General features: G+C 32.0%; 2 protein-coding genes across 8 annotated transcripts in view; both read right to left on the reverse strand.

Moving 5' to 3' along the window:
• Positions 1-27,887, reverse strand: part of LOC127703261 (TPR repeat-containing protein DDB_G0287407-like) — a 172,176-nt gene that overhangs the window by 103,545 nt on the left and 40,744 nt on the right. The window lies entirely within an intron of this gene.
• Positions 35-27,791, reverse strand: LOC127703263 (TPR repeat-containing protein DDB_G0287407-like). The gene is made up of 18 exons (XM_052207781.1): positions 27,625-27,791; positions 26,789-26,899; positions 26,268-26,396; positions 24,946-25,141; positions 22,785-22,914; positions 20,392-20,555; positions 18,751-18,839; positions 12,584-12,778; positions 11,940-12,073; positions 11,333-11,417; positions 9,938-10,135; positions 9,338-9,475; positions 8,277-8,380; positions 6,092-6,263; positions 5,752-5,871; positions 5,083-5,229; positions 4,297-4,538; positions 35-3,291 (listed from the first exon to the last, which is right to left on the reverse strand). The coding sequence occupies exons 1-18, from the start codon at positions 27,760-27,762 to the stop codon at positions 3,123-3,125; spliced, it is 2,661 nt and encodes an 886-aa protein (XP_052063741.1). The 5' UTR covers positions 27,763-27,791; the 3' UTR covers positions 35-3,122.

Here is a 27,887-nt window from a genome sequence, read left to right on the forward strand (position 1 = left end):
TTAGATACTGAACAGGCGTAATTAATACAAATGCATCGGTAGAGTATTTATTGAAACAATACAGAAACAAGAGAATACTAAATAAAAAAAACACCATATAAACAAACCTATATCTTATAATTCATTAATACAATAAAATATATAAATATAAGTATAAGTATAAGTATCATTGCGTAGTAGTAAAAAATAATACAAAAATATTAGACTCTAATATATGCGTACCGCTACACTTGCAATCTACGTGCAGAGCACTGAAACATTTCACAATTTTCATGATGGCATATCAATGATTGTATGTTTAAAGTCTAGACCAGGGTCTCTTCAGAATATAAAATGGTATAGACAATTAACTATTGTAGAAAACCTGGTGTAATTAACCTGCTTTTTTGCCTGTCTGGTGCATACCCCAACAACTCTATTAAATCATATTATTGATAATAAGTCGGCACCATCTTGAAATAAGCAAAACACTCATAGTTTAAAAAGGCCTGTTCGCGAATCAATCCCATCAATACATTTTTGAAATATGTTAACCAGTTTGTCACAGGTTTCCATGTACATGTACATTAACAATTTCGGGACCAGTTTTACAGCATTGCGCATTTCGACAACTAATGTCTCTCCAGTGATGCTAGAGGCCAACATATTAGAAAATTCAAAACTTAAAACAAACGCTGAATAGCCGATAACACCAAATGGGACTAAATGTAGTATCCAAATTCAGACAAGGTGTCAGAGCTATAGAGATATATCTCTAAACTTAGTATAATTTCCAAAAGTTTATAACAGAAAATGTCATTAAAACAATATCCTTATGCTCATGCCGGTACCAATTTTAATGCAGATACAAAACAAAATAATTTTCACAAATCAAGTTCTGAAAGGAACTCTCTTGCAAAATTCACTAAAACGATATTCACATTCCAACATATAACGCAAATGACAAAGGATACAAAGTAATGATAATCACATATTAAATTCACTAAAGTATATAATCATTTTTTTAATTATGGAGCATACCACATGTACCATAAGCACAATAATATTTTAATCAATTCGTTACTTATTAGGTTCACACAGCAATATTGCAAATCAAAAGTTATGAATCTCAATTATAAAGTATAAGTAAAAGGGACATACAATTTATACATAAATCGTCGATATTATTAAAGACATGTTACGAGAAAAAAATCATGTCTTTTGTTTGCATGCAAGGTCTTTAACTTTATGCAGTACTCAATGCCTAAAATGTAAAGTTGATCAGTGAATTTTGCTTTTATCCATATATTTGTCCACTGATGCGATCACCCTTATATAAAATAAAGGACAAGAGGACCCATACGCTTTATGCCGTCACCATCGTAAACATTAAAGATCATGACTATATAATAGTATTCACTGTGAGAACGAAAACTTTCATAAGAAAGCCTAACAACTAATGGAACACTTCAAACAAAATTTAAAATGTATATCATATTATGCAACATATTAAAACACTCGAGATTAACATCAAAAGTAAATGTAATTATATACATGTAGGATATTTGGTAGCTTTTCCAGTAGTAAATGTAGGAAACTTGCTTCATTATTACAAAAATAAAGTTGTATAAAAATTATAATAACAGTAAACACTAGTTAACTAATAAAAAAATGTAATAATACTAAATATTTTTGTCGATATTGCATCAATTTAAACATGTTTCTTTCAAAGCATCTAATTTTAACTGCCTAAATGGTTGCATCTAAGTTTGCTTTATCTCATATGATTATCAAGTGAACAGAGAGAAGATGTGTCCATATAACATCTTATGTCCATGTTCTGTGACCATAAAATGTGCGCCAAACTCGTACTCATATAGTTTCAAATGTTCACTTCACAATGAACATATGTACATAGCTTTACGTTTATGTGACCATAATTTCAGGGAAACTATTTTATCAAAAAGCTTCTTCTGCGAATGTTCTGATCTCTCACCATCACATTGTTATGTTACCATCACATCAATTTTGTATTGCCATATTATACTGTTTAGTTTTTGCAATAATGTTATTTAAAACTACAGTAAGAAAAAACATAAATGTTAACATGTACGTAGCATAACATCAACGCTCTATGTAAAATATCTTTTTTCAATAAAAAGAAATGTTTATTGTTTTGGCCTTTTGAAAGCTTCAGTCTTGTGCGATTTTCGTTTTATCCCACATTTGTTTATACTATATAAGAGGGTCTGGATGGGGGAATGGGGTTTCAATACAGAGAAAAAAAGGGTAAAACATACAGAATAATGGGCAACAAAAATAAGGAATAGAGAAAAATGGACCAAAATTATAAAGAAGAGAGAATAATTGGGTATTAAATTTTAATGAATAGTGATTATTTAGCAAAATGAATAAAGAACTGAAAAAAATGGTATAAAAATGCAAATAATACAGATAAATGTAGACCATCCACTATCCAGACCCTCATAGAAATAGTAGTCATTCTTCACGCATTTTTAAACAGTAGTTAATTGAAGCTATAGTAATGATATGAATAGAAATATTATAAACTAAAGTGAACTGAAATTTTTATGGAAAAAACAGCTTTAGAAATGCTACATCATGTACATGGTTGAGTATTTAAATTGCATTCCCGATTTCATCAATTTACACAGACACAAAAACACAAAAAAAATATGATTTCGTAGATCCGTTTATAGTAAATTCCACACTGTATTTGCTTAAATTAATTATCACTTAGAGTAATATAATGCTTGTTTTTTAAATCTTTATCAAATCAAAGACTTGACAAATATTCCCAGTGAGGCATGAAATACCATTATGTTTTCTTCATTATTATTCAGATTCACTTTTTACCTAAATTCAAAACTTCTTAAAGGAATTATTGCACTTGAATGATGACAATACCCTTTTTTGCGTTTTTTTTTTGACAAATATTGAGTAGGTAGAGAGAAACTGGAATACTATTTCTGTCATTTGAATTGTCTAAATGATAAAATACTATGTTGAATTAAAATTTGGTATCATGTTAGTTATCAACATTCAAAAACTGTCATACCGGTATTCCTTTCCCATTAATTGTTATACAACTGTTTACAATGTCATGTAAATCGCATCCAATACTATTTCGTTTTTGTCATTGCTGACACAGTATTTAGTGCCTCTTTCGAAGCCTTTGTATCTGGATGATTATCTCCTAGGAACATATTAAGTATCTTGTACGACTCTGTAAACTGAAATCTTGCCTTCTCAAAATGGTTGGTTCCAAAGTAGAAAGCTCCTAGATTGTACCTAGCAACAAAATCACACTGCATTAACGTCTACATGTTTATGGATATAAAGATAAGAAGATGTGCTTAAGAAGATGGTTTGCTTGCCAATGAGACTACAGTGACCATCCACCAAAGACCAAAGGACGTGGATGTAAGCAACTATACGATACTGTACGGCCTTCAACAAGTCTTGAGTTTTTATTATCTTTTACTATGAACAAGCGACTAAAATTTCATACGTTTCTAAAAGCACCTGTGTTCAACCTCAGTTTTGTGGCTGGGGTTCGTTTTAATTTGCTTTGTCTTCAATAGTTTTTTTTTAAAATAATATCATAATAATGTATTATATTATCTTTTATATATTATATAAACAAGGTCTTCCCTATGGTTGCAATTCTAATCACCTGGCGTTAAAGAATAGAAGCCTACACATTAAAAAAAAATATGCAGCTGATACCAACGGGACGTTCAAACTCAAAAGTCGACAATTATTTGACAAAGTCATGGCAAAAAACAAAACTCGACGAAAAGACAAACAAATCCAAAAAACACTACATAGAGAAAGACTGAGCAACACGCACACCACTAACAACTTGGGTGATCTCAGATATTCCGTAAAGGTAAAAAAAATCTGTTCCGCTAGTAGCAACCGTCATGATGCTCGTGGTAAGTACACATTGGGTAATAAATGTAATTCGGTGGTCACACTCAAGAAAAAAGAGTACAGGGTTGTGAATACGACAATGAGATCAGAAAATATCCTTGGTTATCTATGGCACAAATATTCCATAATGGTCAACAAACTCGTGATGGTGTCCGCAATACTTCCAAAAATATGACTTCAACTTTACCACTTGGAACCCTTTGTTCCAAAGCTTCCTCATCCCAAGTGAACCGTTACAACTAGCCTTTGTATTATGGACCTGGATAGGTAATAGTGTTTAGTAATGGTTAAAATATACCCATTTTTTCACATATTTAAATTGATTTCTATAAAATATCAATGAAACAAATGATTACAAACCGTATGGATCCTGTTCCTAAATAGTTATTGCCGTATGTTTCTAGAATTATGGACAAAGCGGCTTCATACAATTGCCCTGCCATGACGTCAGACTTATCATCATATACCAGTCCGATCTCATTTAATACAACAGCCGTGCGTGGATGATTGGTACCAACTTCACTTCTCGTAACCTTCAAATCCTGCATGTAAAAGGCAAGTGCCTCCTCTACACGACCTTGTTTGTAAGACAACTGTCCAAGCTGAAAAGAAATAGCAAAGGATGAAAAAACTGATGATCTTAAGAAGTGAAAACATCAACAAATATACAGAATTATATAGATACAAATATGGTATAGGTAACAATATAACTCTTTGATGAGTTTTTGTATGTGTTAACAGCGACACAATTCAACTTTAAAGGATCTGAATCATGTTAATGCATGATAAACTACTAAAATGACTGATAGAAAACTTGTGAAAACCCTGTTAAGTGGCTTGGGGCGATTATTAATCACTTTTAATTGGAAATTTTAAAGTATATATATATAAAAAAACAATCAGAAGTTCGTATACTATTAATACAATGTTGTTCTTATAAAAACACAATTACATTGCCAAATACACAACGGAAATAAACATCTGAATTAAAAAAATATTCAACTGACTATATGAGCTAACCCAGAATATCTAAAACAAACAGATCTGATAATACAATATTTATTGAACACGCCATTGTAATTCAGTTTAATAAGTAATGTGGTAAAAAACCAACTTAAAACATATTTAAAATAAATTGTATCTTGCCTTTGTCAAAATAGCAGCTACAAAATGATGCTTCTTTCCAAGGACAAAGGTTGCAAGTTCCAAAGCTCTTGTCATTAATATCTTAGCTTCAAACATGTCTTCCTTGTGAATGTAAACGGTGGACAAGCCAATGAGTCCTTCACACAACTAATAGATATTACAAAAAAAAACAAATACAACAAAATATATCAAAACAAAGAACCCTAATATACACGATATATTTCAATTATTCCACAGTTATTGGTTTTATAAGAATTACATAATTATTATTCTATAGTGTTGCCAACATGTATTTCAGAAATAACTAGTACAACAACATATAGGTCAATATTGTTGAAATCACATGTGTATGAAAAATATGTCTACTAAGAAACACAAAATCGTGTTCTTTAACATTTGTATACCAACAGCGATTTTTGAAGGAATTTATAAAATTAAATGTAATTATTGTAACACTTTTTGACATTATGTTCAAGACTGTTTTTATAAATAAGTCCGTTTTGGAATTTAATTAATTGTACTAAAGACAGTATTTTTAGAAACCTTAATGTTTTGTGTACATGTGTTGCCGACTGTATGTCTTTGTGGTAGTTTCTCTCCCTTACATTGCTGTCTTTTAGACATGTAACCCACATCTACTTTTATTCATAAAAAGATAAGTAATCATACCTTCAGTTTTTGACTTGGCGACCGAATTCTATTTTGTCGATTAATAGCATCATTATACACTGAAACAGCTTTATCATATTCTCCAAGTTGACGATATACAGTTCCTAGATCATGTAATCCCTGAAACAACAAACATATATGACTGTTATTTCCATAACGTCCAACACTAAACAATGCACGTACATTCAAGATAAGAATAAAGGACACACGTGGGCGGTATGCTAGACAAAAAAGGGAATTCATAGAATTCAAGAGCGTGAAATTAAACAGGTAATTAACCACTTACTAAGTTATATAATTAAAGTAAACAAAATACTCTACAAAAATGTACTTAGATTACCGTAATGACATCAGGATGTTTACAGCGATATTCCCAACTCTGACCAAATGCATCATATACAATAGTTCCAAGTGATTCCCCGAAGTTCATCTCCAGTTGCTTTATTAGAGTCTCGTATACTGTCTTAGCTGCTTCCATTAATCCCAGTTTTAGGAAAAACTTTCCAAGATTTCTGATAATATGTTTATGCATATATTTAGTTATAATAATATGTGAATATTTAATTGAATGCCACAATTGGATGACATATGCATGCAAATATCAATGTTGTTACCCTCCTAATATAAATACAGGTTTCATTCCAATGGGCAAATACAGAAAAGGCTGTAATGAATCAGTCTTATAAAGGTTGTGTTGTTCCCAGATTTGTCTTTTGTATGCTTACCAAACATTGGTAGTACATTAATGTATCTGATACCTGTACTATTCAATCTTTTTTTTATCAAAATACTGTTATATTTTAAATGACATGAAATAAGTTATTAAGTTCCTTGTTTCGTAACAGTCAGAAATAGACAATATTGCTAGTGTTTCCGTGTGGAATTAGCGATTTTAAACTTCCATGTTTCATTTAGGTTATTTTTATTCATATTCTTACATATTAAAGGAAGGCAGTTTAATTTTCATATTTGTTTATACATATTCAGTGAATGAAATTGTATTTCCATTTATATCTTTTAATACAAACAAGTTTATCAAATTAGATTCTAATGGATTTACATCTGATTTAAAGGGGTATTAGCTGTCAAATTCATGTTCACCGATTCGACTCAAACTCTCATATTTGATTTATAACAAACAAAATACAATAAGTCTGAAATAAACAATTAACAATGCATGGATTCGATAATATATATCAGCATTTCGTGTGTATTTCAGTCTAGACGCCATCTAATTAACCATCGAAATGACCTCCGAAGACTGCCGACGGTCACATAACGCGATTTAAACATAAATATAAATATAAATACATATCGACCACGTGTAAATGGATTTTTCTAGGTCTGTTTGATTTCATGTTATAGGTTAAATAAATAGAGAATGTGTCTATGGGACACAGGTGCCCCCGCTTGTAAATATGCATGAGTCAACTTCTACATACAGAAGCAGGATTCACGTAGTTAAGACTGATTTGTGATTATAAGCATTGTGTATAAGTTTCATAGCATTTTGTTGAGGCAAACTAAAGTAAGAGAACGGAAACGATATATTTAGCAATTTTTCCATTTCTAAAGAACGGTTCAAGTGACGCCACCCAATTTCAAACTTGATCTGTGTTTTGTGGTAATTAGCATTGTGTATAAGTTTTATAACATTTGGTTAAGGCAAACTAAAGTTAGAGAAAGGAAACGAAAAATTCAGCAATTATTATGTTTATTAAGGAGCATAACTCATGAACGATTAAAGTGACGCCACCCAATTTCGAACTTGATCTGTGTTTTGTGGTTATAAGCATTGTGTATAAGATTTATAACATTTGGTTGAGGCAAACTAAAATTAGAGAACGGAAACGAAAAATTCAGCAATTGTTATGCTTATAAAGGGGCATAACTCATAACGGTAAAAGTGACGCCACCCAATTTTGAACTTGCTCTGCGTTTTGTGGTAATACGCATTGTGTATAAGTTTAATAACATTTGGTTGAGGCAAACTAAAGTTAGAGAACGGAAAACAATTTTGGAAACGTTCGCTTGGACAGACGGAAGGACGGACGGACGAACGGACGGACAAGGGTAACATTTAATGCCCCGACACTTAACGGCGGGGGCATAAACAAATAAGTTAATCATCATTTTTACCTGTATAAGAATGATTTTTTGTGGATCGAATCAGTCAAAGAAATGGTTCACCTTTGTTTCACTTTCAATGATGACATTCTTTTCCTTTAAATGGCTGAACACGCCTAATAATGCGTAACCAATCTCTAGCTTAGGGGTTAAATTGAAGGTCACATGAATACAGATTCAATGAGGTCCAATTATTCACTTGCAAGTGAATAATTCATTAGCGAGGTTACTTAGTTCATTTTGACAAAATTGAACCAAACTGGCTGCCAAAAGCGAATTAATATTTCACAATTTGATTTTCATTGATGATAGAACAAAACAAAAATCGTATCTCATTTTTGTTATATCTCGTAGCTAGTGCCCCTTTTATACAACAATGGTGGTTTTTAATGAATTACCTGTACAGTTTGCAGTAATAAGGGACATTTTCCAATATAACACTCTTCGGAACCTTTGCTAATGCAGACATGTATGCCTCTCCCGACAGTGAAAATCCACCAAGCTACATATAAACATGATCATTATGATAAATAAATGTGTAAAATATTATTGTCTAAATGAATTGATATATATGCCTTCATTACACGTTTGTAGTTTACATTAACGGCAACAACAGGTGCAATGTAACGAATAAAACATAAGCCCGGTGCGTCGACAGGACAAGGGTTTCAAGCTATACATAACTCGCCATGCAAATACCAGTTCAGTTCAGTGTCACAGATAGGGATTGGACACAACTTAGACAGACTCTCTTCTGTTTTCTGAAGATTTAAGACCGCGAAAGCATGTCTGTTGTAAGTTGAGAATAGACACAGTATTGGAAAACCAAATTGTAATGGTGACCGTAAAACTTGTGTTGTGTAGATTTCAATCATTCTTTAACATAACTTTGTCAGCGCAGTTTTTGCGTCTGGAGCGTAGTCCTATATATGAATTCCGTATAACGTAATCAAACACACGTGTAACGTATCAACTAAAAGACTTAGATGTAAATTTCACACAACTGGACGACAGTGGGTATGCTACAACAGAAAATTGGAAGTTGGCAGAGAGAATGATGAAATTCTCACGTTTAACATAGGTCCAGTTTGAAGTCGCCCCAGGTTTTTGGTTGGGTTCTTGTTGCTCAGGATTTAGTTTTCTATGTTGTGTTTTGTATACTGTTGTTTGTCTTTTGGTCTTTTCGTTTTTTGGCATGGCGTTGTCCGTTTATTTTCGACTTATGAGTTGAATGTCCCTTTGGTATCTTTCGCCTCTCATTTGCTGGAAATTTGTTTCATATGAGTACAAAAAAGGTCGTCCAATCAGGTCACATTGGAAAACCTACCTTCTTTAAATATCAATCAATCACAATCAAATCAAACCTTATCAATTATTAAGCAAGTTAACAATAAATACTGAAACAAATTTGCTGTTAAATGTTTGATTTTAAGTTGTATTGAAAATGTTCAATATTTACCGTCTTCCATGCTTTGACTAACTCGAAGATACCATCTTCATTGTCTGAAAGCCTATAGAAAACATCTAGATCCGACACTGTAGTTTTAAGTCTGTCTAACTCATTGGCTCTGGTTAAAAGGAACGGTAGCTCTTCAACCTGATAAAACATTTACAGCTACTGTGGATTCATTAATTTTCGTGGTTTATCAATTTTTTGTGAACCAAGAACGTATAAATGTTCATCGAAGTACCAATTTTCTAGAGGCTTGTATGTATACTTTGGCAAAACCACGAAATCAAATATCCACAAAAATCAAAATTTTCCTCATTTCACATAAATTGGTACACACGAAAATGTATGAATTCACTGTAGTTTATTGCATATTCACAATTGTTGGAAAGAAAGGTGGGACAGCAATAAAATTATTACATAATATTCATACGAGTGCAAAGAGGGATTTGCAATCTGTGTCAAATATTAATTTCACTATTTTTCTCAAAGGCAGAAAAATCTCCTGTATATAATATTAATCGTAGTCACGAAGAAACTAATACACGTTTTAACAAAACAAACAAAATAGAAAAAAAAATATAAAATAGGTATTTATAAAATACATACTGTCCTGTTACTTGTTTCCTTTGAAACAAAGAAATTGGCAAGACGTAGGTAGCCATTCCGTTTAGCTTCAGCATCAGACAAGTACTTTTTTTCGACGGCTCGTCTAAGATGGTCATGAAAGAAATTCAGCAATCCATTCCGATTTACCAGATTTTCATAAAGTGATAGATAGAAAGGTGACCATACAGCACTTGTAACCTAAAACATACAAAATAATATGCAATAATACAAAACAAATAGTACAAATTGTCATTTAAGGGCAATCACTTCTATCAGGAGTCAACTGACAATTTCGACAATAAGATTTATTTGAAGATCTTGTCATGTTGATAATTTATTTGCTTTTAAAGTTTCAAAAATCTATTTTAGTTAAAATTAATTTTTAAGATAAAAAGCAAAAACGCAAAAAATGGAAGAAATCGTAAATAAAAGGCAATAACTCCAATGAGGAGACGACTGACAACTTCAGCTATTTGAATTATTTGTCGTTTTTATCTAGCTGATAATTTTTGTATTTTACAGTTTCTTGCTATCATTTTTAGTTTTCAAGATAATAGTCATAACAAAACATAAATGATAAACTGAAAAAAGGACAGATGGTAAATCTCAATATGATGAACATTTTTGCCTGTTTCAGACTATATCTATCAAAAGCGGATTTTAAGATAATATTTAACCTTGTGTTCTATTTTTAGCCATTTTGGTTGGCACCGGGGTCATCGGACACACTTTTAAAACATTTTAAAACAAGATACCCCAATGTTGATTGTGGTCAAGTTTGGTTAAATTTGGCCCAGGTGAACTTAAAAAGATACATGAAATCAATACAAAAGTACACAGCTGGTTTTTTTCTAGTTGTAATAGGTAAATGACACTACACACTTCTTACATTTTTAACCATGTTTTGGAAACGTAATAAGTAACAAAATTTCGTTCTATATTGAAGTTTGATGGTCGGAAGGTGGTACCGAAAAGGCATCTAACCTGTGGAGCTATGGTATCAAATCATATTATGTCAAAAAAAATTATAAGGAACTTACAGGTAAACGGAATAAATAAATCAAAATCAATGAAGTCTAACATTACTTGAAATGAATACAATTGTTATATACATGTATTTTTCTATTTAACAGGGAAATGACATATTGAAAAACCATTCATGTTTTATAATGATTTCTTAGCAAGCGAAAACAAAAATCTTAACATGTACCAGTCAAAATAGAATGAAATGCAAAAACACGGTGGACAATGTGTTGTTGATCCAGTTTGTACAATACATAATTACCTCTACGGTGGATAAGCACAAACTCACAATTTCGAATAGTATCAAGCAAGGACATAACCCTTGAAACTTTTCATTCCAACAATAGTTTTGATTTGTGAGCGTATACTTACGTCCAAGAGCTCAACTATTTCGGACTCTGACATTCCCTTATTTCCGCACCATAAAGCAGTTGTTGTATCACGTACAAGGTGGGTCCTGTAAAAATAAAAATTAAAATTAACCGTAAAGACGTTTCTACAAAAGAATTAATGAAAATAAACGCTAACGTTAATTTAGAAAACAAAACAAAAACCAATATATTTTGAATAAAAAATATGCGGAAGATACCAAAGGACATTCAAAATTCATAAGTCGAAGTAAAATGTACACCGCCATGGCCCAAAAACGAATACGATGAAAAGACAAACAAGTTCGCAAAACACTACATAGAAGACTAAAAATTGAGCAAAACGGTCCCACCTCAAACAGGAGGTGAACCTAGATGCTCCTATACGACAAGCAGCTACTGCTCTATATGTGGCATCCGTCATGTTGCTCATGCAAGTACAAATTCGGTGAATATGGGGTTGCTGTCATACTAAAATTTGCCCTCAGCATCCCAACTGGATCTTATAAGTAAGTAACATAAAATTAATGATTAATCTTTTTATAACAATGATGATTTTATTTATTACCAGGTACAGGAGACCACCATCAATATATAGTTTGAAACTGTACCTTGCACTATCTCCCTGCTCAAAATCTTCCTCGAGTCTGTCTAAAATTTTCGCGAACAAGTCTTGCGGAGTATCTGCAGACAAATACTCTTGGATTTTTACTGTGAGTGTTCGAAATGACCCATACATTCGCACCTAAAATATATTCTATATTTGTATGTGTATTACAAAATATTCAGCAATGCTAAACATGATTAATGATATCATCATTATCAATTACATCTGAGAGTATTTCATACTTGTTAGTTAATAATTATAATAATCAGTAATGAAATAATAACGTCTTTTACTTTATCTTCTCATGGCGGTCCCTGACATCAAGTGTAAATAAAAAAAGGTTTATACAGTTTTCAAAACGTTTATTGATGAAAGATGCTCTAGATAATGTTGCATGAATGACCAATCAAACATTTTGATGGTAAACGGCCATCATTTAATAAAAAACAACAAGCATTTAAACTAGTTATAACATGAATTTTAACAATGGACGAGACTCTGCAAGTAATCTTGGTCTTATACGTTTACCCGTTCAGGTAAATATATTTCATAAGTGAAATTACTTGGTACATACAAGCTTTATGACTGATCAATATTTAAATGAACAAAGTTGTGTATTCGCGCTATTATGACACACGTGAAACTCACCTCGTCTAGTAGCGATTTTAAATATAAAGGATTTGATGTTTGTTTAACGGTAACAATCATTTCCTTTTGTTGTTGGTTCAGAGTTTTACCATAAATTCCTTCCAGGTATTCAGTAAGAATCTGCATCTTTTGTGAGTCTTGTAGTGGTTGTACTTTCATACTTGGCCATCCAGCTTGATCGCACGCTGTCATTGCCTGCATATATAAAAGACATTGTCCATGTTAATATCAGCGAGTGTATTTGTGCCCCTTGTTCTGTTCTTCTTAATTATTCTAATTGTCCAGAAAACACATGTAAATATAATTTGACAAAACTTAAAAAAAAGGAAATCAAGGGTACAGGAACTATCAATAACTATACTAAATGCAATTTCATGACAAAATATAAACGCTAGATATCCCATGAAGCAGCAGCACTAACAAAAAAAAATACACATATAAAGATAATTATGCAAAATATACTAACTGAAATGTGAAGACATGATTAAAGCTGTAAGTTCCGATATGTACGCTTTGGCAATAAAGTTTATCAATAGAATGTGTGTATTTGTACAGGCCAAAATTGTTCCCCTTTAATAGTAAACCTGGTCATGTATTATTATGAATCACAATTAATGGCCAAATTCAGTAAATATCTATCTGAATTTTATTTAATAGAAATCAAATCATATCAGTTACAAATACATTTATGATATTTTTGTTTTAGATAATCAAGACTGTTTTAATTGTTCTGCGAAAATGTAACTCAGAAAAACGTACTAAATAAAGCTAAAAGTAGCAAAAATGATTGCCCTTGACTTGATTTTGAATAGTTCTGTTTCACACGAGAAACTGTGTTACAATAACGGCAACAAATACTATTTTTAATTTTTTTGGAAGGCAATGTTGTTTTTGGCTCAGAAATGACTACACTTAGTTCATGGATACACCAGATTAAGTATCGAGGCTGAAGGCTCATAAGCCTGTAAACCCCACCAAAGTCTTCAGGTGTCTGTCCCAAGTAACCTGTCATCAAATGGTTGTCATTGGTTGTCCTTTATATTTATTTGATTGCTGTAGTATAAACTGTTCAAATGTTTGTCCTTTGTCGACGGAAAATTATCAAATTAGCAATAGTATTCCGCATCTTCTTATTGTTATACTGTGTGTCAGGTTTGTGTTTACATTCATATCATTTGTAGAGAAGAGATTGAAGATTCGAAAGGAGCAAACAACTAATAGAAAATAAGGACAGTTTACAAAATATATCAGAGGAACCTTGCGATTGACTCAGACTGAAAATAAAACTGTTTGATACACCCTAATAAGGATCTCTGGTAAAAACAATTTATTTTCACATATTTTGTAGATCTTTTTATGCTGAATCAAAAAATGCAAAGAACAATAAGCGCTTCATCAAATTCAAAGACTTTGAGAACTAAGTCAGTATGATTATCATGTGAAAAAACATTAAAATTCTAAATCTAATCGTTTTCTTTGGTTGTTTTAGACTTAAAATTCATTTTAATTTTAGATTTATGTCCACATTTTGCCATTTTCTAATTTAAGTTTAAGGATAAAAATATTGGTTTTAATGTAAAATAAAATAGGGGTCACAAGGCTTTAAAAAAGTTATGGACATTTGTTTTACCCCTCTACCCCATATGGTCTGATTTCAATGCATTCCATTAATTTCATTTTTGTGAATTCTCTATTAATTGCTTATTATACAATAATGTGTGCAATTATATGATTGGACGATATCTGAATATTAATTTGTTTAACGTATAATTATTTGTAATTACAAAGCAAAACTTAGATTATTTTGGTGCAATACGGTAATTTTTGTCAGGCGCGAATTGTTTCCCTTTAATTTGGCGCCAAAATCGGACAACATAAATGTCAGTGTCGCCATTGTTGTGCCGCCTATACTTCTGATGAGTACGACCATGTTCCTGAACAACAGACATATTGTCGAATATACAAAGTTGAAGGTAGAGTTATTGCATATAAAACATAGATTGTATTATTTAAGGCAGCCAAATGTTATCAGTTATGGTATATTCGTAATGGCTGGCTATCCTTTTGCGTTCATTTGACATTAAACCGACAAATTGTGAACATGTAACCTGGTGGTGAACTATTGGTGCTAAAAAGTATGATTGTTGAATTTGTTGGCATGAACATTAATGGCCTAATTGTAAAGGAGAACACCTGTATAAGGCAATACATTTTATTGGTTGATTGGTCATGATTATAATTTGTCAACAGTTAACCCTCCCCCCTCTTATGGAAAAACTTCATCAGGTCCTAGGTACAAACATATAACTCATCTAATTTACCTAATAACACATACATATGAGTGTAAGGTTTTTCTTCCAAACTCACAACAAGTCCATATTTATTTTGCTCAGTATATGAAATACAAAATTCGCGAATCCCATATCCCAAAAAGGGTGTTATACCCATTTGGGTGACTGGTCCTGTCCTGTTTACAGTAAGTACTTACCAAAAGTATAAACTTATATATATACATTATAAATATGCAAGTTTAAAAGGGTACAGCATCACCAAAAAAATAGTAAAATTACGAACAAATATTAAATATTTCGGAAAACTAATATCCTTCATCAGTAAGATGTCAAGAGATTCTTATCTTGACATGTGGTAGTCGAATTGAAATAATAATCTTGAATATCATACAAGTTATCACGAATCAATACGCTGGTAAATTGTTTCAATATTGATGTTTGGGAGGAGAAATAAATTCCTTAAAACTGAGATTCCTGTACTGAAGTCTGCGTTACAGGAAACAAGTGCTGGTAGGGACTAATTTTATGTTTATTCATGCATGCCCTCTGTGGAAACTGTCCTTAACTTTCTTATCCAAAAACTTTCCCGAGCAAGTCTGTCGGCCCTTGACCAACCGAAGTTGTGGACTATGAGAGTCATGGTAAAGTTTTTGAGATCAGTTTGGGTGTGCCCAGGTGATCTCAAATTACGACTTATGGGGAGGTCGGGCTTGCAGGTGTAGTCACTAAGATGACAATTCATGTGTTTGTTAAACTGTCTGATTCTCGCAAACATACTGCATGCAACATCGACACTGATGAAGGATATACAACATTCTGGGTTTTACAAGTTACATTGCAATATATAGTGTATACTTTTATTAGAGGAGACATCAGCTCTCACAAATAATTCTTTTAGACTTTTGGGTCTCCGAAAAGCTAAGACAGGAGGTTTGGGAAATATCTTGGATAATTTTGGGCGTTTGGCAATAATCTGCCAATTGGCACGGATGAAATGGGAAAGGTTAGTAAAGGCGGGATTGTATGTTAAAACAGACGAAACTATTTCGCTTCGCCTTTTCTGTTTGTACTGTAATAGGTCATTGCGGTTGTTATTGTTAGCACGCACAAACCCCTCGTCTATATCCAATTTCTTATAACCTCGTTTGGTCAAAAATTGGGTGACAGCTTTGGGGAGAAAGGTACTGATGTTTATCTGTAGGTTTATAGTAGAGGTTTTTTGATATGACACCGTCCTTTATAGATGTAGTTGTGTCCAAGAAAGATATTTTAGAGTCGGAAATGTCATGTGTGAATTCAATTGACTGGTGGGCGTTGTTTGCATGTTTGATAAAATCATCCAGTTTTTGTTGTGATTAAATCCATTTCATGTCAACATCATCGATGAAACGGAACCAAGACAGAGGTTTAGATAAAGATGTTGAAATGATTTGTTTCTCTAATTTGCCCATGAAAATATCGGCGTAAGACGGAGCCATTTTCGTCCCCATCGCTGTTCCGTTTATTTGAAGGTAATGTGCACCATTGAAGGTGAAATTGTTGCATTTCAGAACCAGAGTAAGCAGCTGGACTAAAAATTCGGATATTTAATAATTTAACATTATACATATGTACACCTAAATAAAGCATTACACTTTAAGGTCAATTAATTGCAACAATGCAAACATTTTTCACAGTTTCCATTCTAAAACAACTTTTTTTAAAGATTTAATCAAATAATATTAGAAAGAAACAACAATGTGTCCATAGTACACGGATGCCCCACTCGCACTTTTATTTTCTATGTTCACTGGACCCTGAAATTGGGGGTCAAAACTCTAATTTGGCATTAAAATTAGAAAGATCATATCATAGGGAACATGTGTACTTAGTTTCAAGTTGATTGGACTTCAACTTCATCAAAAACTACCTTGACAAAAAACTTTAACCTGAACGAACGGACGGACGGACGGATCACTAATTTGATCACACAAGTGTTTGCTGTACTTGAAGTAAAACTTGATCTTTAGGAACATCAACATAAAATCAATGTGAGTCATGATTTATTTGTAAAGCAGGTGAGACATTTCAGCTTGTGCACTCTTGTTGACACAAAAAATGTGTTGAATACTTTGAGTACAGAAATGTACCATTCATGTAGATGTATCTAGGAATCTGTGGTAACAACTTTAGAAATATGTGATCTATTCTGATATACTTCTTGTTTATATTGAAACAAGTCCTTATAGTTCACATCGTTTGTAAGCATAGTTTTTAAGAAAACTTATTTCCTTATTTAGTGTTTTGAAATTGATTCCACAAAACAGCTATCATCGTTGAAAGGAAAATCAATATCTGTGTAACACCAACAAACCTGTCTACTCACCATTTTCAAATTTGGTACATTGTGTTGGGCGTGCAGAAATTACAACTGCGTTATTCAAGGTCTAAATTGAATGTCAAATAAAATATTCACCATGAAATTAATAGATTGTCTTTTGAAAATTTTTCAAAGTAAACTTTCATTTACAAAGGTCGGAGAGATGTGTGAAAGTTTCTTTGTATATATTGCACAGAATAAAAGATTTAAGGCATCTCCGCAAAGCATGTCACATTGAGGGATAACATCATAGACCGATATATATATACAAGGTCGAAATTATAGGTCCAGGTTACTATTAACCAATTTTCATCTATGGCCAAAGGTGGAAAACAGTAATTTATTGAAGTATTAGAAAATCAAAGGATATTGCCGGGTATCAATCAATAACACAAAATCAGTGCATGCACAGCAAAAAAAAAAGCAGTCACAGTGAGGCCTTCAACACGGAGCAAAAAGAAATATATTCTCACTGCAAGTTTAAGACGGAAGTGTCGGTTTTTGTTCTATGTAAAACAAATAATCAATTTAGTAGAACGTGTTGCTCGAGTTCCGGTAGTCTATAAAATATTCTTATTCAATTTTTTTTCAACGTGTCTATGCTGATATTTTCTTTTGTACATGCGGTTAGCACATTGATAGTTAAAATAGAAAATGGAAAAATAACAAATAGCAAAATAAGTAAAAAGAACATATCAGAATAGAAAACATTGCCCCCGAGGTAATATGTTAGACGACAAGAGTTCCGGAAATCATCAAATTATGTTATGTTATGTTATGAAAGAGATTGATAGATATCCTCTTCTCGCTAACAAATACAATAAACAAAATTTACAGGTTAGAAGACAGTGGTTGTTTTAAATGTTTTTTTCGTGCCCATGATTTGATAAAGAATGTAAATGTGCAAAATTAAAATGTTGGATGTGACTGTTAAGTATGTATTCTTTGCTTGAAAATTGTTATATTGATAACTGTTTTTGTTAAATAAAACATATTTCTAACTATTACCAAAAATGTTCATTTCTTAAAAATGAAGATATTTCAAGTTAAAAGAGACTGATGACAGTAACAAAATATAATAATACGCAAACATGATAGTGTGCTGAACCTCTCGATGCCTTTTAAAACATACTATATAGATTTTGCTCTTGTTGAAGGCCGTACGATGACATGCAGATTCTTTGTTTACGGTTAAATGTTGCTTCGTTGGCAGTCGTACACCATGTCAATATTTCAACTTTTTTTTATGCACAACACCATACTTATATTTCTGTTCTTTTAAAATTTTATGTGAAAATGTAACAAACCACGCTGACTTTCTGACCGTATTTCTATATTTGTAGAAAGTTTTGCATCGCTTGTTGACATCGAGAAAGGGTGGGCGTTCCGATGTCGTCAAAATTATTTTTTGTGAAGACTCCTCAAAGACATTGTTTCCAAGATGAAGAGCACGCGCTCGTCGTTAAAAACATGCTTTAAAAACTACACTATGACATTATCATGAAATACTGACTTACCCTTCCTGGAAGTGTTGACATTATAATAAAAACATTTGGTGGTATTTCTGACGGTATCCAATCTAGATCATGCTCTGTTCCCTCTAACTCTAAATAAGATGATAACGCTATTGTTAAACGATAATTATCGTATGGTGAGATGAATTTGCGCAATTATTTACTTTTAAAACACTGACATTTACTGAGCCAAACGAGCGAAGGGCATTTCAGAAGTTTAACGAAAACAAGAATGCACGCGTTGTAGTGCTTCGTATAACCCACTCACACTATCACAAAACAGACAGTAGGTGTCCGACAGATCCGAAAATCGCTTATATCTTATAATTTGTCACTTACAAGCTGCTGATCAAATATGAAGTCATTGTGTTCAGTAGAACAAGAGAAATGTGCAACGAAAAATTAATGTTCATTCAACATATTGAAATTGAAATCTATCTGCTAATATCTTGTAAGTGTCTGACAGATGCAAAAAGTACCCACAAGCTTCTACGCATGTAGGTCAATCAAATATGGGTTTATGTAAATGCAAATTCGTGTTGAACGGACGCTTGTTATTACCAATGAATTTATTTACAACTATGGACACGAGGACAATCAAAGTGACAGTAGTTAACAGATGTTCAAATCTAGTAATCGATTAAAATAGACAAATAAAGGTAATTGTTTATCATATATTTTTTAAACAACTAGGATCTCGATATAACGCTTTCTTTGTAGATCTTTTTTAATTCTTTTTATTTTAATTCTCGTTGTTTTAAGTGCATGCAATGATTTTATCTTATAAGTATCTATGAATTATTTAATAACTGTCGTCATATTTCCTTCGATATTCTCTTTACAAAGATCCTAACAGTGTAACATTATGATACTTTTTCCCTCTTCCCTTAGGGTATTTGTTCCTACTTTTTTATATAAACGAATTTTTATGTTGAAACCTTTTATTAGGTCTTTTTCATTTACTGAACTTCTCTCACAGATTCAGAATCTATAAATATCATAAATTAACAAGGTAGACTCAGATAAATTTCTCGCTTGTGTTCCATGATAACTATGAACATTTTTCAAAGTGAATGGGCTATGGCTGAGAGGCGCGGCCAACTTACCTCCATTACATGAGATTTGTCAATAAAATTTGTCGTTTTCAAATTATTACTGATTCTTCTCAAACTGTCATAATTACAAGTCTAAAACCATAATTGCCGACGACGTCGGAAACAACACGACTTTGTTTCATTAGCAGACTAAATATTGGTAGGACACAAATGACTAAGTACCTACTATTAGTTTTTGTGGATTTCTGAATAATCTGTAATTGGGATAATTAATTTTTAAAAGTGCATACCAAATGCATTTATAAGTAAAGGAAAAAAAGGTAAGTGCACGTAAGAATAGACAAGTTAATACGAGAAAATCTTCACAATCTCAACTTTATCTCTTTAAGTTTGGGCCACGATTTTCCTGAAAACCCGACAATGTCATATATCAAGTATACCATTGCTTGTTTATATAAACAATGATTACGCAAATGCGTTACTTCATTTACATCAAAAGTTTTGCATTGATTTTCTACGCCTGAATTAAATATTGACATCAAATCTTTTTATATAACACGGTCTGTCAGTACATTTGATATTATTTTACCTCCTTCGCCAGAGTCAAGCTGATTTAAAGCATCAAATACAATGACAACTTTTGTCAATGACCCAGCCATTCTAAGCCACTTGCCAATCTCATGAATAAGGATAGAATCAGATGACGGAATCTCCTGGTCAAAGTTGAAGAAAACTTTTATTTCTTCAAATAGCCTGTAAACACATATAGCGATAATGAGATTTCAGTTCCAAAAGTAACAGTTAAAAAATATGAATATTACCGGACTCGTTTGATTATACATATTTTTTCATGAATGAAATTTAAAAAAAGACTCTTTTAATAACATATCACATTTTTATACAAATTCACAAGTATTAAAAATAAGACAGAAAACTAACAAAAATAGTAAATCATTCACATTGATTATTATAAGAAAAACATTGGTTAGTTCACACTTTGAAGTATAACCCAAATAATTCAGTCCCTCTCCGTAATCGATCTCACCTACTTCCAAGGGTCTGAACTCTTTACACACTCAAACCAATTCTGGAATCTTGTATTTTGATGTGTGTCCTGTGCGATAGAGGACCAATCAGCAGGCAGCTTAATTTATCGAGATAGGTAAATCCCTTACTTATTCCTAATAATTGATTGAGGATTTGATAATGACTAGGTATTTAGGCGTTATCGAAGCCATTGTAGCGGAACATAATGACGGGTTACAAGAATTATCAACTTTGATCTGGTATTGACATGATAAGCATCTTTTTCGTCCCAATTGACTCGAACATTGTGACAACGTTTACGTATAAGTCTGTTAATTAGGATACATTTTTTGATTAGCTTTATTGAATAAAAAAACCCACTTTATTTCCTATAAATACAATAGTCATGTGCAAATTAGTAACGTCAAGATGGTTTTAGTAAAGGATCACACGCAGCTCTTGGGGAAGGATGGTTCGGGAAAAGACTATAATCAGACGGGCAAATAGTAAAGCATTAAGATACAGAGACCGAACCATAGACTGATTTCTACATTTATGTATATATTGCAAGACTTTGTATGACCACTATTTTACTATGCCATGCTTTTTTGTTGCAGACATTTGGTCAACCTTTGCATCAGCTGTTCCTCATTTGCCGATGATAATCAGTAAATCGGAGCTCACATCATTAGTTGTAACGATATATACCATAGAGCAAACTTTAATGAGATTCAATGACTTATTATATGATTTTTTTTCAATGTTCGTATTGGTCTTTTTCACTTTGAAATACCGTTTCATTAACAACTGATTGACGAAATGCTTTCTCTATATTGCATCAATGTTACTTCTGAACTTAAGCAAAGCGTAACCATGTTCATTCATTCTCGAAATTAGAACAATGTGATGAATGTTAGTATGTATAGATGTACATTTTTTTCAATCAGACATATGTTTTACTTGCGTACTACTATTCCCTCACTGTAACAGTTGCTTTTGAATTGACCGTAAGCAAGGTTGTAACAAACCTACTTATTTAAAATGAAGGAGTATAAAAAGTTCGGAAGGGGTTTCCCGTAACCCTGTGTCTCGCCTGCGATAGATGCTGTCAGTATAAAAGTGTAATGTCAAAGTCAAAATGTGAGTCCATTTAACAGTACATTATAGAATTTATATAAAAAAACTTTTTCTTTAGATGTCATTTCCTGGTCTTGAAGATTATCTTCTGTCCACGTTTCATAACAATCCATGAAGGTTTACAAATTAATCATGTCAAAAAAATTTAATCCCAGACTGTCTGCAAATGTTAACAGTAAAAATCTACGTCCATCTTTTAGAAAAATAAGGAAAATGAGAAATATGTTTTCAAAAATTTGCTTCAGACATTATTTCCTAATCATAAAAAAACTTCTGCCAAAGTTTCGTAAAATTATATGAAGGGTTGACTAAGTAATTGATGTGTAAAAATCTTTAACCCCAGACTGTATCGACTTGTTAAATGTAACAAAGATCTAAGTCCATTTATCGGTAAAATACTAAAAAATAAAATTTAGCTCTAAATTCTGAATTTTGGTTTTTAACAGACTTCTGTTCAAATTACATAAAATTCCATGAAGGTTTGACAGTTATTGATGACTGAAAAACGTAAACCTCAGACAGAGCCTGAGTGAAAACTGTAAAAAAATAAGTCCATTTATCATTTAAATACAGAAAAATCAAAATAAATATTTTAAAAAGTTTGCTCTGGATACTTATTTTTGGTCATAAACAAGCCTCTGTCAAAATTTCATAAAATTCCATGAAGGTTTGACAAAGTTATTAATGTCTAAAAAATACTTTTACCACAGACTGAACCTAAATGTTGACGACGCCGACGACATAATCTAGGATCGCTATGTCTCTCTAGATGGCGCAGGCTCGACAAAAAAACTCTTGTATAAATTTTAATGTCCTTACCGTCTTATCAACTTAATGTAATCTGCACTGTCAGCAGAACTGCCAATAAAATGAACAAACATGAATGTTGTCGGTTCTGCTACTTCAACCTGCTTCACCCAGTTAGCAACCAGAGCAGATTTACCACAACCTTAAGATGAATTTTTAAAAGTATTCGTTTAAAAAGTAATCATTAAGCAAAGGATTTTTAAAAATGAGATACAATGATATTTTTCACATATTTTCTCAATGTTGAAAACACGTATTTGTTTGTTGATGAAAGTACGTGTATTATAGAAGAGCAGTAGTTACTTAGAAGAGAGGGATTATGTCATATCCTTATTTATAAGAAACAGTGTACGCAAAACGTGTATCTATACTATTTATGACTAGTGTTTGATTTTTGTTTGTTTTTATGGACCCCTTTTTTTAAATTATCTTAGAATTCGGTATTTTTGTTAATACTTTCTTACTGGGATTTGTTGAAGACATGTCAAAACATTTTAATACACAAGCATTAAACGGGTATTTCAAAATGTAATACAATGTCCTCTTCAATGGACTGGTAGGAATATGAATATGGGTCTACACTATGTCACAAGGATGTAAATGTGATGAAGGTCTGAATTTTTCTTCATACTAAGAGAGACTTCTTACTTATGTAGTTGGCCATTTCTTTCTATCAGTAATCGGGTCAGAATATTGCAAAAGGAGGCGAAGGAGAAGGGTACATTTAATATCCGTTTCACAGATGATAGCGGATATGTTCATAATGTCGTAACTACAATCTCGTTCCATTTTCACGAATGTGACCTACCGAATTAGACTATTTACCGGATTTGTACTAACATGAGCAACACGACGGGTGCCACATGTGGAGCAGGACCTGCTTACCCTTCCGGAGCACATGAGATCACCCCAAGTTTTTGGTGGGGTTCGTGTTGCTTAGTCTTCAGTTTTCTATTGAGTGTTTTGTGTACTATTGTTTGTCTGTTGGTTTTTTTTTCTTTTTTAGCCATGGCGTTGTCAGATTATTTTCGATTTATGAGTTTAAATGTCCCTCTGGTATCTTTCGCCCCTCTTTTGAAAAGGACAATTAAAAAATTGTGAGTCTAAGAGAAACTGACAACGCAATTGTAAAAAAAGACAAAGACAAACATAGAAAACTAAAGCTTGAGCAATAAGAACCCAACAAAACACCTAGATTTCCTACAAATGCTCCTGAAAGGTTGGAAGGTCCTGTTACACATGTGACACACGTCGTTTTACTTCTTAAAAATACGTTGATAAGTTTTAATAAGTGACTAGGCATACACTATAGTGGATGAGTAATTAACCCTCATCTAACTCTGAAAATGACGATATTTTTTAGAATTTAAAGCCATGGGAAATACTATTTTGAAGAAATGTCTTACATGCTAGAACCACTGCTCAAATAGCACGAAACTCGACTTCTTATGATATGACTTTATAGCCAATACCTAATCAATTGTTTCCTACATTACAGAAAAAAACTACGTAAAGATAACATTTCCTTGCAACTTTCCTTGGCCATGGGTCACAGCAAGAACTAGACTCAAACTTTATCTGTTACTTCAAATAATCTAATTGTACACAAAATACCACACATAAATGATACAGGCATTTGAAAATAAGCAGTTGGATAGAAGCGCAAGATAAGTCTGGTATCTGCATATTGAAATTAAAGAAGGCAAATAAATAAGGGCAAATAATATGCCTCAAATTGTGATTTTAAATGTCCCTTAACTTTCGAAAAGTTAATCCTTTAATTTTCAAAATCTGCAAGAAGCTTAAACGTTTACCAAATCGAACCTAGCCATCATCCGTATGGTAAAAATATTTCATGATCACAAACAGTAGGGAATAACTGACTTCTGAAATGACATGTTGTTAAAAAATTGAACAAGATGACCAAATGTGGGAATAATTATATCAATTATAGTATGCAAAATAACCTCAAAGTTTAACTGGCCAAATGTCCAGGAGTAAAAACTAGTTTAACTACTATAAACTCACACCGGTTGCCTGTCAAATAGGATGTTAAAAGGGTTTCTTGTTAAGTGATTGACATTTAGTTACAAATGGTTAGTGATTTAAAAACTCAAGGTGAAATTGAACATCCGAATTAATCAGAAAAAAACATTGTGTATCTGGTACTCACCAGATTCTCCAAGTAGTACAAAAGGTTGGGTTAGATTTTGACTTCTATAGCTGTTGATTTCCGTAAAGTAATCTTGACTTCCAATATAAACTCTACATCTTGCTGATGAAAATGCTGCATGTGCTTCTCTCTGCTGTTCAAGTTTGGTAAGCTCTGTACCTTTTGGAAAATCATCATCAAGGCATTTTTTTAAATCCTGCAATCAATACTTTTTGTACAGATCCAATTTTGTTTTAATGAATACCAGTATTGTAGTTGAAGAGTTGTCGTCGTAAGTTGACGATTTGACAGGGGCAAATCTTCAACTACAGTACTGTTATTTCAATTCCAATGCACTACAAAAAGAAATTGTATATCAGAGTTTGTACAAATGTATATATTTAAGATAAAATTCTTCAAAACTTGAATCATTTAGCCGCATAAACACCATGACAAAACATATCGTCAGACAAATGAAAACTGTCATACCGAAGGTTATTTCGTTTCTTGTAAGACTCATATTTGGATAAAATCTTATTGAAACGGCCTTTTTAAAGGCAGTTTATGTTTTATTTTCAATTATATTGTACATTTATTAATCGAATAATGTGAATTTCAGCAATTCAAGTTGGCGACCAAGACATGTCAAGTGTGGATTTCATGATAAATTGGAGCAAATGAAAAAAACTTTTTACATGAAGATTGCATAAGAATAAGGAGTTTAAAGTGCATATACTTTCATAACAGTAATGTTACGTCAAGGAATCCATGCACATGTGTCAAATCAAGAATATCAACAATAAATTAATTTTTTAAATTTTATATATGTACGTATTTTGACCCATACCTACATGTATTCTTTAAACTACCTTTTTTTGTTTTTGTATCCGTGAAATACTGATACGCTGCAATATGTGAGCAACATTTTATAGGTATCTATTTCAAATGTCTTAAAACATATTCCATTAAAACACACGTTATTAAACTTAATTTGTATATACATTTTTTATTGTAACAAAATGTAAATCCTACCTAGAACTTCAACCTATAGTTGTAAACCCATGACAAAAAGAATGTCGAAAAATGAAATATCAGCTTAAATAACCACGAGAACTGTGAAACATATTTATAATGCTGTTTTTTCGTATGTGTGTAAGATTTCAGTAATTGGAAAGATGCAAGTCTAGCAAAATCAATCTTTTGCATAATATTTTATTGATAAGAAACCACTTAAAAACTAAAATCTAACTAGAAAACGATTTTCCTCTAAAAACATAATTGATCAGATATTTTTGTCTAGAAATATTTGCATGCGGTTTTTGCAAACAATAAAAACAACTTACCTTTTTAATATATTCAGACACTTCCAATGGTTTTTTGAATGTTCTCACATTTAAATCTTTGTGCTTAGTCACTTGATCTTTCAACATCTCTTGATGTTCACGATGCCAGTCCGATTCAGATATTAGGTGCTAAAAATATTATATGTAATCGTTTCAGAACAGTGAAAACACATAACTATGTCTTTAGAATACTGCAATCCTAAACAAAACATTCTGCATTAGTGATGATATCATCAACCCTTATCAATATGTATTTTTTTTAATTTTAACGCATGTGTCTCATACTACAATTCCCTTTAAGATTATACAACGTAATTTAAATCTTAAAAAATATACAAAATTTGCTTTCTTCTATAAAACATTGTCAAGTTTTTAACATACATAGTTTTTTATATACACATTCTACACGAAAGCTTTAAATACCATATTTTAGGTATTTGATTTATTAACTTTAAATATTAAAGTATTTCATTTAGTGTCAACAAGTGTATACATTCCTTTTTGGTAGAAATGACGTTTACCTTATAATCTTTCTCTGTAAAATCTTCCTTTGAAGGAGTGTCTCGAAGATAAAAGAAACACTTATTTTTCACCATATCTGGATCGTTCAAAACTCCATGAAACACCTCTAACTGTACAAATAAGTAAGCTACGATTATTGAAATTTATTTTTTATTAATTTAATGTATTAATTTAATAACTGGTAGTACATAACTAATACATATAGACTGGGATTATGAAATAAACAAATGACACTACGATATTACTGTACTTTAATCCAAAAATAAAGTATTGCCCATATGATTGAAAGATCACTTACATTTACCAGACAGTTAAACAATTTCTTCAAGAACAAAGCAAAACCTTTAATGATATTGAATTTAACAAGATATGAATATTTGAACATCAGTGAGCAATATTTCATAAACGACGACTAGGAAGAAGACACTAAACATTTATCATTAGATTTACATGATTAAAGAAGAAGGTATGATAACGCTACTTTTTTGGCCCCTAAAATTAGAAGATAAACAACAATATACTAGTAGTAAAACAACTATTTACTCATTAAATTGAATTATGCATGCAAAGAATGCTTATTAAGATATGTAGATTAGAATGTGCCAGGATGTAGGAGCGAAAATTTTTGTCAATTCAATTTTGGTGAGGCAAACTTAAATTGTGTTATCTGAATTTTTTCTTACATAACTGTTATATTTGTACTTAAATTGTTACCAACATAGACTTCTATTAAATAAGCTTTTCATACTGTTTTACTGTAAATATTGTAAGTAGTCGGTATAACTACATGAACTGAATAGATATATAAATATTTACTAGATGTCATTTTGCTTACTTGAGTAACACTTGTATCATATCTAAATTTATCGATCCATTTCAGTTTTGGATTGTTTTCAATTGCATAATCATATGACATATTCAGAACTTCATCTGGTTTGTCCTCTGTTTGACACCATCCAAACCTGTCGCCCATGAGACAGATAAAGTACGGACGACATCTGTCGATCTAAAACATAAAAAATAAACCAGTTGATGGAGGAATATGGACATCAAATATACAAGAGTCTCTAACGAGCTTGTGTCACTCACTTGGATTCG

Source organism: Mytilus californianus, unplaced genomic scaffold, assembly GCF_021869535.1.
Source record: "Mytilus californianus isolate M0D057914Y unplaced genomic scaffold, xbMytCali1.0.p SCAF_5, whole genome shotgun sequence".
Classification (NCBI taxonomy): domain Eukaryota; kingdom Metazoa; phylum Mollusca; class Bivalvia; order Mytilida; family Mytilidae; genus Mytilus; species Mytilus californianus.